This window comes from Homalodisca vitripennis, chromosome 8 (assembly GCF_021130785.1).
Source record: "Homalodisca vitripennis isolate AUS2020 chromosome 8, UT_GWSS_2.1, whole genome shotgun sequence".
In the NCBI taxonomy this organism is placed as follows: Eukaryota; Metazoa; Arthropoda; class Insecta; order Hemiptera; family Cicadellidae; genus Homalodisca; species Homalodisca vitripennis.
Window position 1 is genome coordinate 697,349 of NC_060214.1, and position 11,716 is coordinate 709,064.

The 11,716-nt window shown below is 33.8% G+C and overlaps 1 protein-coding gene across 1 annotated transcript; it reads right to left on the reverse strand.

Moving 5' to 3' along the window:
• Nucleotides 1–10,046: 10,046 nt before the first annotated feature.
• Nucleotides 10,047–11,384, reverse strand: LOC124367210 (cAMP-dependent protein kinase catalytic subunit beta-like). The gene has a single exon (XM_046823863.1). It carries the CDS (start codon nt 11,279–11,281, stop codon nt 10,142–10,144), a length of 1,140 nt encoding a protein of 379 aa, XP_046679819.1. The 5' UTR covers nt 11,282–11,384; the 3' UTR covers nt 10,047–10,141.
• Between the last annotated feature and the right edge of the window lie 332 nt (nt 11,385–11,716).

The following is an 11,716-nucleotide window of genomic DNA, read 5'->3' on the forward strand; positions in this document are numbered from 1 at the left end:
TTTGGATATGTTTAAACTGTAAGATTTAAAAATTGTATTCTCATTGACTCGAATGATAAAGGAATCAAGTATCAATGTATGTTATATTATTAACAGATCCCATAGGAATCGATAGCTATGGGGCTGAAACTCTATAAGTGAACTGCGCTTTTGATTTTCATAACAAAAATGACATTTTAGATTAGTTATGCCGACTAAATACTTGCTAATACGATACCAGTGTTTGAAATAATGGTGTAAAGGAAACATTTATATTCTAATATTTGCCATTATTTAGTGCTACAAAATTAATGCTATGTTTTGGGAGCTAAAATCTCATCTCTTCCTAAGATGAATAACTAAAATAACATACAATTGAAAAATGGGTTAAAATGAACAAATCATACTTGGGCGTTGTAAAAAATACAAGTCAGGTTGTGTGTTAACTTCACTAACTGTAAAACAGGCACTGAATAAAACAAAACATAACACAATCCAGATTACATATTGAATAATCCAGGCTAGAAATATTGATTACTAGCTGTTTCCCGCGGCTTCGCACGCTTTTCGTAAACTTTGCCTGTATATGAGCACTTCTGGTTCAAGTGAATTATATTTCCAATGCCGATGTAGAATTTGTGTTGTTGCTACGACCAAGGAAATTTGTCAAACGTGTATGTTTACAGCCATTGTACACGTACATGTACTTTATTATAAAAAGGTCCAAACCTCAAGCTTTAAGTTCAACCAGATAGTTATTTAAAAGACAAATATACGTAACAATTTAGCGCCTTCAAATAGTGTTTGGCTATTTCATATACGTAATTCTCTTGTAATTGCAGTTTATAATGTTCAGGCGCTTTTAAAACTTGTATGTATTTTAGCGCCTCCTGGTGGCGAGTTACATCAATGGGCAAAGCATATAAACCTTCTACATGGAAAAATACACGTACATTCAAATTTTCATAACGATCGGACAAATAGTTTACCAATTCCATAAAGGACAAACACACAAACATTCATTTATATTATATATATATATGGACTACAGCCTCAGCTAATCTAGCAGCAATGTATGGAGTTGGGTAATCTGGCACATACAGTTAGTATCCTAATGGTACATGTTTACGTACTGAAACTTCTCAACTAGCAATATAAATTTATTAAAAGGACTAGATCCTCAGGTAATCTAAAAGTAATGTAAGGTGCTAGGTAATATGTGTAGCTGTATTCTATATGTTAATATGGTAGTCCAATATGGATCGGTATTGTGGAAGCTTTGGATCCTCTTTTATCTATTTTAATACTTTTACACTCTACTTTCCGTTTATGTTGCTTGTGATTTAAAATTAATCAAGTAATAGAAAGTATATTTTTAGCTTATATGTAACCCTTACTTGTAGACATTTACATAAACTAATAATGGAAGTGTGAACGATTTTGAACTTGTTAGCCAAGACACATTAAACAGTCTGAAGAGGTATCATTAATTGACTTGCTCCTTAAAGCAAGGATAGTCCGCCCAAGTTCCCTTGCTGTAAAGTAATCAAAGAACTGACACAAGGAGTTTTAATGAACCACAGCAGAGGAGATAATCAAGTCTAACGTCTACCTGCAAGTTTGCAGCTTTCCGAAAATCAAGTTTGCTGCTAATTTACTTTGTTATCTATAATTCCCTTAGACAATTCAGATCCTAATGCATATAGATTTAAATATTTTAGTAATTTTTATGTGCCTTTTAGAAACCTAATTGCACTGAGCATTACACAAAATAACTATCAAAATATTAGTTTAATAATGCACATGCCATTTCTATAGAAGAGAAATTTAAATTTTATAAAACTATATTTTCAATAAATGTCAATATCCGGTCCAATAAATATAACTCTATATTGTATTAACATTAAAAAAATGCATTAAATTTTGGGAGACGTATGGTAGGTGATAAATTGCTTTAATGAAAATGATAAAAAAAGTGACGTGGTTTTAGATGTTCTAGTAGTTACCCACGACTTAGAACGCAATTTCAAAGGTTTGCACCTGTATAAAAACTTCTGGTTCGAGTGAATTATATTCCTGACGCCAATGTTGCTTTTTCTTTTTTCCAATTAAGAAAATATATACCACATATCAGGGAAGCCTACTTCAAAAGAGAATTACGGTGTGTTTTATATGCCTTTTTTATAGTAAAAGTTAGAAAGTAATTCTTTTATATCTAATACTTGATATTTGATAAAAAAAAAACAGTTAAAAGGACTTACCTAATCGCTATAATCATTCTGAAATAGCATGGAAAATAATAGTTACTAGTAAGAGAATTTACTCACTAAAATGTTATACAAATTTGTAATAAACGATATTTACACAGAACAGCTGATTACATTTGACACGCTCTTTCAATTAATATTTTACAACTATTGAGACCACGATAGGATTTTCCGCTACTTGAAAGAACATTTAATAGTACACGTAGCCCAGAGGGATGAAAAAAAGAATATGGCTAAATTCATAACAGGGACGTAAGAATCTCCATGTAAAATGTCAGTGCAATGTGATGAATAGTTTACGCGTAAAAGCAAAACAAAGGCACTTTTCGCATTTATAATATTGTAGGATTAGAATGTAATGCGTGGCTTACAAATTTACTACAAATTTGTGTATCTGTCATACAATAAGTAGTAAAATACATTACGAAAAATTAATACCTTAAAATATTTAGTGGACATAACATATTTTCAAGTGCCGTACCGTATATAAATCATGATTTATCAACTTCGGTCAAAAATTCTTGACCGGCTTCCTTGTTAGATAGAAACTAATGAAAAGGCATTCAGTGGAAAAGATTAGTTTTCATTTTACTGTTTTCCATTTCTTTTGGCTTCTTCCATGGGACGCGCTTGCCGCCGCGACGTATTACTAAAGAAATGACGTAATCGCGGCGCGCGCTTCCCAGCGTCCAGTACCTGACAGTCAGACTAGTGTCGAGAAGTTAACAATGGTGTTGTTATAGCACAGGTTTAGGACAGCTTCATGGTTATATATACCGCCAAATAATTGTGACGGTGACAGTAAAATGTCCACCAAATATCCGCTGGAACTCTAACATTATTATGCTGGAACCAGATTAGAGTTTATAACATGAACACACACCACTCGCGTCTGAACGTTACGCCTTGGCCAAGTCCGTTGCCAGGACAGATGGGACGCAACAAATTCAAATTATTTAAAACATTTATACACAGATTTTATGGTGTAACTTGCTCCTATTCTAGTTTTATTATATGAATTCTGGAATGTAAAGAAAACCACATTAGTATACGCAGTGTTAGTTATTATTTATCAGCAATAAATTTTGTTTTAGTGAGTCAAAGACATAAAACTCACAAAATAAACTTAAAAACCACTCACTAAATAGAAAAGAGAACCTATTTTTGCTTTTTGGATTTTCAGTTCAGAGTGCGTATTGAAAGCTGTAGAGTAATTCCAACCCATTTTGTTTTTTTGTTTTTTTTAATAGTTGGCATTGAGATATGACGATTCAATACACATAGACTGGACAAATATAACATTAAAGTAAATGAATTCATATTATATTACATGAAACTAAATTAGTATAATCTAACAGGATTTCGGACATTTGGCATCGTTGTATGTTACAAAAGGACTAACACAACGCCTCGAGGATTACAATCTATCCTCTTCATATATTCCAATCTTCGATACGATGTGTTATATATTTTGTAACATATAACGATGCAATTTTCCGAAATCATGTTTTGCTTTCAACCCTCCCATCGTCAATAACCAACTTTAAACATAGAGTACTGCATTATTATGTAATTCATAAAAGTGAAAAAACTAATCCTAATTATGACTAATTAATAAATAGACTGTAACAAAAGGCTTAGCATTTCATAGATTGTATTCACTTTAAATTAATTATTCTAGAATTAAATTTAAAATTTATCTATGAAGGTAGTTTTCAATGTATGAAAATTAATATTGGTTATTCGTTTTTTATATTCACCTTAACCTGCTTCAGCCGATAATAGTATTTTTCTCTCCTTAACGTACTAGAGATGGATTTAAAATTATTCCACAACGTATCTATGTACTTTCGGGGTAATAGGAGTCATAAATTTAATAAAAACCTTATCTATCTTCAGTTATGCTACGGTTTACGTCCTTCTACATGGGCTTTCTAAAACAAGAACCATTATAACACACAAAGGTGTGATGTAACATAATATTTCTGCAACTATACCTTAACTTACCGCTTTATCTAGTAGTGTGACTCTACGCCAAGCAATTAAAAGAGGAAACTTCGGTTAATCCGACTGTTCGATCAGTAGATTACACCGCATTCAGATAAATCGATCTCAGGCAGACGGGTATTCAAGATGTTACAAACTAAATCCAAGTTGCTTTAACTTTGGTGGAAAGTCAATAGGGGGGAGTCAATAGTGGTTCATTAGTGAACTCTATTTCATGAATTTCTTCGTTACTATAGTATTTATGTGTTTGTGATGTAAAAAATAAAGTTAAAGGAATAAATTTACTGCAGGGTATGGCAATACCGTAATCGCAAGAATATTTGCGATGTGGAGACCTTGAATATTATGTCTTTGTCTACAGGGGACTAAGATCGGGATAAATGTATTTAATACCTCGAGAGGTATTTACCACTACTCGGAAAACTAAGTATAAAAAATTTTGGTACAAGGTATGATAGTCCGTGTAGTTATTGGAGTAAATTGTCTTCAGCATGACAGGAAAGTGAAAAATACCGTAATTATTTTAAATAATTTTGCAGTCATAACAAAGAAACTTAAATTACAAAAAGGTAGATCTAAATATAACCATAGTTACGTAAATAATGAGTTTTTTACATTTTCAATAATAAAATACTTTAAAGGGTTGATCAAAATAAACTATCTTCATCATAGTAATAATTATAGTAGATAAGTTAAAATGTGTTAGTGAAATTATTTATTTACTCATTATTCTAGTTCAGTTACTAACCAAGGTGTCTGCTAGACTCAGTTTTTATGTGGTTGTCCAGTAAGTCAACCACACGATTTGGAAAGTCAGATAATATAGTATTCTAAACAGTTTATTTAGTCTTGAAACAAACAATACTGGAAGCATTAGGTTTACATATTTTAAAAGTGACAGTGGGGTCAAATGTGGCATTGCCAAGTGCATCACTTTTATTATTGCATTATTAAAATTTATTTAGCATTTATGATTTTATAAGATGTCGAAAAGCACTTTGTTGCGAATTAAAGAAACTGGTTTTCATTAGAAAAAGTTATAGAATATTCTAGCAGTTGCCCGCGGCTTCACACGCAATTTTCTATTGAAAAACATGACACTATAGTCACGCATTCTTTTCCTATCACAATCTAAACTCTCCTGATATAATTGATAGTCATTCCTTCGTGAGCCTCAAAATGAAGGTATGTAACACATTTTCTGTCTCTATCTTTCGTGGTTTCGGTAGGGGTTGATAAGTTATTCAGGACACTTTCATTATATAGATAAGTCTCTATAAACTAATTTGGTTATAAAGAATGAAATTCTTTCTGTTTAAATTCATTTTCTGTTTAAGATATGTCCTGTATTATTGTAGAGTTTGCCTTGGGCTCCAATCAAGAAAATTTTTAGCAACAAAAATCTACTTCGAACATAAAATGTCTTCTATGGGCTCTTAATAGATCTCGCACTAATTTACTTTCGATCTAAAAAAGTTCAATTACTTCCTGTGCAAACATTCACAGATTTGTACAATAAGGTAGTTTTTATAATAGTGTTATAATAGTATTTCTGTTGCATTTGATGGCTTATTGATCAATGGTATAATCTAAATTTAAAATTAGATAATTACTTCGTCCTTGTAATCTGCAATTACACTATTGAGTAAGTACTTTACAATAATTTCATATTTTATAAAATTTAAATGTAATCAAATGTTCTTCCTCTCTGATGAATTTCAGCTGAAAGTATTAACAGATGTAAAGTATCAGTTCACTTTTTATTAAGTGTCACAGCGCAGTCTGCCGGATCCAATATAAATCATTCCAAAATCAAAAACTATTTATAAATAAAACATTAATTAAATAAGTAATTTTAATAGGACTAAGCTGTGAATCTAAACCATTCTCAAATAACGCACAAAATATCGTCAAAATCGGTCCAGTCGTTAGGAGTTTAGTGGCATACACACGCACACTAGAAATATAGGCTATATATACATACCCTATATATGTATATATATACACATATACAGTGCTATACCCTATATATATAAAAAGATATCTAAGACATTTCAACACTGTATTTTGAATACTTTAAATTAACCCATTATAACCAATTCAATTACACGTTTATAACATTTTTCAATTTACACTAATTAGTTTCAATTATTTGTGCATAGTAATATACTTAGAAACGCTATAAAGATGGCTGATCAGTTATATAAATAGGCAATATCATATATTTATCGACAAACTATATAGACACAGCTACAGCCATAAACCTGTCCTTTTATAACAACTGAAAACATATAACCCGATTCTCCCTACACGCTTTGGGCACATAAAGGATTAAAAACAGCTAAAACTCTAATGTAGCAACTTTTTACAAAACGTAACTTTAGAATGTTTACTTTGGCATTATTTTTGCAGGCAAGTGTGAAGTTTGACGAAACAATCAATAAAGAAAAATTTTGCAAAATTTACATTATTACTACGGTCCATAGGTACTGATAAATTAGACCTGTGATTAAACTTAACTAAAAGTAGGATGTGGCTGAGACAGATAGCGAGCAGAAACTGTAGATTTGAAATAGTAAATATAACTCATCCACGTGAGTCCAGGCAGGAGTACATTCTGATGGGATGTGCTGAGTGTAAAGGCCGCCATACATGTACCGCCAAGCCGGACAGTCCTGCCTGAACAGTCCGCCGTGTATGGACGTGAATGGGCTCCGGTTGGCCTGTCAGTTTGGACTGTTCGGCCGGCCGGAGGATGGTTCAGGCGAGCCGGCGCGTGTGTGGGGATTTCCGGCCACCTGACTGCGAGCCAGCGTAGTTGATATAGTTTTTGTGGATTTTTCAGACAACTGTCGTGAGAAAAAGAAAATCAGTGTCTCAAGGAATTTATTAGCGTTTATGAAAGTTAACCGTGTTTATGGAAAATAAAATCATCGGAGTATCACGTTTCGACGAAGAGAGATGCGGCTTACGTATGGCTTGTTGAAGCGTGGAGCAAGGTTGATTCAAACTGAACAAAATATACTTTTCTTTATTGAGAAGCTACAGAAAAAAAACTAAAGAAGGTAAGGGATTCTTCCTGGTCCGGTTCAATTACATAACACTCATTTCAAGTAATGTACTACACATACAAATACCGCTTGCCGAACTGGATTCAACTGAAAGTGTATGGTGCGATCAGTCCAACAGTTCCCGGCGGACTGTTCAGGTAGGCCTTGCTGGTACGTGTATGGCGGCCTTAAGGCGACAATATAACATTCAACTGAAAAATCCATAAATATTGAACATTGTTAATACTTGTCTTTTTTGCTTCAATGGAAATACAAAACTTTTACTCTGTTGCGTATTTTTAGTTTGGTTTAAATTGCACGATACATGGTACTAATACCACTTTATGGCATACTTTTATCTGGTTCCACATACGTTACATGGGCTATATGTTATCCCAAAAACGTAAAAATAATGTATATTTTTCCAAACATATTGACTTCTATTTTAGACGTAAGTACACACACACACACACACACACACACACACACACACACACACACACACACATATATGATTTCCAAGGATAACTTCATCATGATCTCCTACTATGCCATTACTTAAGATCGTATTGGCGTATATTAAATACGCAGCTTTCCTATAATTTGCTTTAATATATCGGAATGAAGCTGTAGATGCTCATTTTTTCACGTAATGAGTAGAACAAAACGTTACAAAAACTAAAGCATTAGGTTATATTTACAACTACGTACTGATAATACTTTATGCTGTTGGTAAGCATAATTCAATATCCACCAAAAGCTATTACTACTCATTTAAAATTGCTATGAGTCTGTACTCGTTTAACGTAACACACTTAAAATGCCATTCATTATTACGAACTTTTCTTTGTGATATCAAAAGTAGAGGTTAATTTGAGACATAATGCATAATTTTAGCATTAATTGTTCAAATTTGCGTGTATATCACGTTTTTACTACACAAAACTACGTATGTTGAATGTTGTTTAGAACAAGCATAAAACCCACACATATTATTAGTATTACGATCCTGTGACGATCAAAGCTGAGTCTAAAATAGTGTAAATGTATCACGTGATATCCCATATATGCGGATTTAGTGGTTTTGTTTCTTTTTAATTTTTGTATTTATTTATTATTTTTTTAGGGAGAGGCAGGAAAATGCTTTTCCGTACACAGGTGGCCAGCCTGTAGTGTGGGACTCCTACTTACGTAGAAAACCCACTAAAAACCTCCTCTACTCTTATGATTTTCTTTTTGGTAGATCAATTCATAGGAATATCAATGACGAGATCAGCCTTTGGCGATATTTCATTAATATGAAAATTAGATTTCTCTAAGACACTGTAGTTTTACCTGTTTCTCAGTTTAAATCCAAGGAAATAAATAGCCTAAATATCCTATTAGCCGTCTTGAACTTCCAAAATGGAATATTAAAAGTAAACTTATCTTTTTCTGAAAAAGCTTGGAACTTCACTTACTCAATGAAAACATTTACCAAGTACTTTCTTCTTCATTTATATATAATCATTTAATAGTTTTAGAAAACATCTAAAAATACTTTGTAACGATGTAATATCTACCGCTTAGTATCTCATGATCGCAGGACTATATGGTTACAGTCTCCATAGAACGCCAAAGCGTACCGTATTTGTGATTTTCACAATTCAATTCCTTTAATTATTTTCATTCTTCTTTAATTTTAAAACTTACGATTGCACGTATTTAGTTGAAATATTTTGTGATAATACGTTTTCAATACAAAATCTGGACCCAATGGCCATTTTCAAGGACACTAAACTAAATGTAACTCATATTTCAGCTGCAGATTCGTATTAAAAATTAAGTACTTATATCAGGCGCATGTGAGTAGTGAAGAGATAAATGAGTGCATAGCTTCACTTTATATACAACAAAGTGTCGAAAAAACTGCAGACAGCAACGGTCAAATTTTCTAACAACTTTCATAAAACGCAATATTAAAAAGTTTTATTAAAATACTAAACGATTACTACATCTGAAAAATATTAATATGGAAAAAAACGTTTTCTCTTAACTTAATAATGTTTCCAAGGAGTGCTGTAAAAGCAAAAGATAACTATAGGTTGTGTAAGAAAGGACTATTACTAAACTTTTTCACTTTAAATGTCAAAACTAGTAATTTAAAAAGTGGCAAAGATTACTTGTAGTTGTCGCTGCAGATTATGCTGAGGTAATTAAATCATAAGGAGTTTAATATTTACTTGTAAGAGGATATATGTTTAGTATCACCGAATTGGTAACACTGCAATATAGTGGATGATAAAAAACTGTTTACAAGAGGCAGCATTGATGATCAGCTAACCGACATGGTGTCATAAAAGTCCAATTATGTTTATCACTGTTATTCTTACAAATTGTGTGGAATATCTCAAAAATGCTTTTCCCGTTTTAAAACCTTGCTACGGATATATTGAGTAGTAAGAAATTTGAATGGGATAGTTTAGCCCCTTTCCACTCTCATATACTATGAATGTGTTTACGTAAACTCAAGAACCTACACTTTATACTTCAATACATGAGACTTTGTAAATCGCAGAGAATGATATACATATTTCTCAACATTAGTAGTTCCACAAGGTTACTAGATAGTTTATTAAATATGCAGGGTTATACTTCCTATAAATCAGAATCTAAGCAGTACAAAAGGCTATATTTATTTTCATAAAAATTTAACGGAGATAATAATTAAGAGTGAAAATTTTAGAAAAAACACGTCAACAAGTATTGATCAATAGATCCAATTTAATTAATAAAAAAATTAAAATCTGAAAGTGCATTTTCTCTAGGTTTTATTGCATAACAAATAAAACTCGTAGGTTAAAAATCTTTAAATTCGTCTTCCAATTCATTCACGTTTGCGATCTGTAGAACGGAGTACTTGGCATGGGGCGAGATCTGAGAGACGTCATTCATGTCGCTTACCGGAGGAATGTAGGGCGGAGTAACCCTCCTGTTGAAGAGACACTGCCAGTCGATGGTCTTGAACCACGTGTGGTTTCTTATGTCGGCAGCCCCGTTCTTCAAGTTGCCGTACCTCAAGGTCAAGTCCAGTTCCAACAACTTCTTCACTATGTCTTGCAGCGGCACGCTGAACGACTTGGGCATTACATACCGGTTCTGCATGATCAGTCTGAACATCGTCATCTGGTCCCTGGCGTCGAACGGCGCGCAGCCACTCACCATCTCGTATATGAGGACGCCCAAGGACCACCAGTCCACCGAGAACCCGTAGCCGTGCCCCGAGATAACCTCGGGAGCGAGATACTGGGGCGTGCCGCAGAACGTGTACGTTCTACTCTGGATGGGTTTAGTGAACCCGAAGTCGGTTATTTTCACGTACCCGAGGTGGTCAATGAGCAGGTTTTCCGGCTTGAGATCTCTGTAAACGAGCCTCACATTGTGGAGGTACTCCAGCCCTAGAGTGACCTGGGCGGCGTAGAACTTCGCGAGGTCTTCTTTGAACTTACCCATCCTCTGTAAGTGACAGAACATCTCCCCGCCCGATATGAAAGGCATGAAGAAGTACAAGTAACTGTTATCTTTGCCGAAGTAATCCATCCTCACGCAAAACGGGGAATCTATACACTGCAATATCTTTTTTTCGTTCAGTACGTGAGCGACTTGTTTCATCCTGAATATGTGCCGCTTCTCCAAAGCTTTCATGGCGTAAAGGTCCTTCTCCTTGGTCTCTTTCACCAGTAACACCTTCCCAAAAGCTCCCTGCCCGAGGAGTGTTATCTTTTCAAAATCCTCCGTGTTTTTGTGTGGAGAAGACGTTTCGTTGTAAATCTGTTGGAACATAGCCCTCGCCTGGGAGTTGAACTTTTGGAAGTCGCCAATGTCTAGAGGTCCGTACATCGGCAGCCTATCTTGCCTGCTGGTATCTCTCTTGACTAGTGCAGTACTCATAGTCTTCGCACCCGTCCAGTAATTCAGGATATCCACATCTGAGGGCATTTTATCTCATGCTTTATTTCTGGATTAGTTACATTATTGAAATTTGTCTCAAGAGCTTTGGAAACATTTAGGTTATGGCAACAAAAACACTTGCGATTTTGAAAGTAAATGCTTGTATGATTAAACAAATCAGCTGATAATGTAGTTTACTTTCTTAAATTTTGACATAGAAGAATGTTCCAAAAAAGAAACTATAACTAACTGAAGTTTGCCTGTATAGTGCAAATATTATATAGAGGTGCCTCCAAGATACCAGAGGGGTAATGTGGGTTTATTAGATTGTTTGTTTTACGAAACAAGAATTTGAAGAGAATATTTAATTTAAGAAATATTGAATCATACCTTTAAACATTTTGGAACATTACATAATAGTGGATTTAATGGACATGTTAGGCCACATTAGCATAGACTGAATAGAAACATTAGACTATATAG

What these genes read in the sequence shown, in the direction of transcription:
- LOC124367210 (XM_046823863.1), bottom strand. Translation starts at nt 11,281, where the DNA reads ATGCCCTCAGATGTGGATATCCTGAATTACTGGACGGGTGCGAAGACT.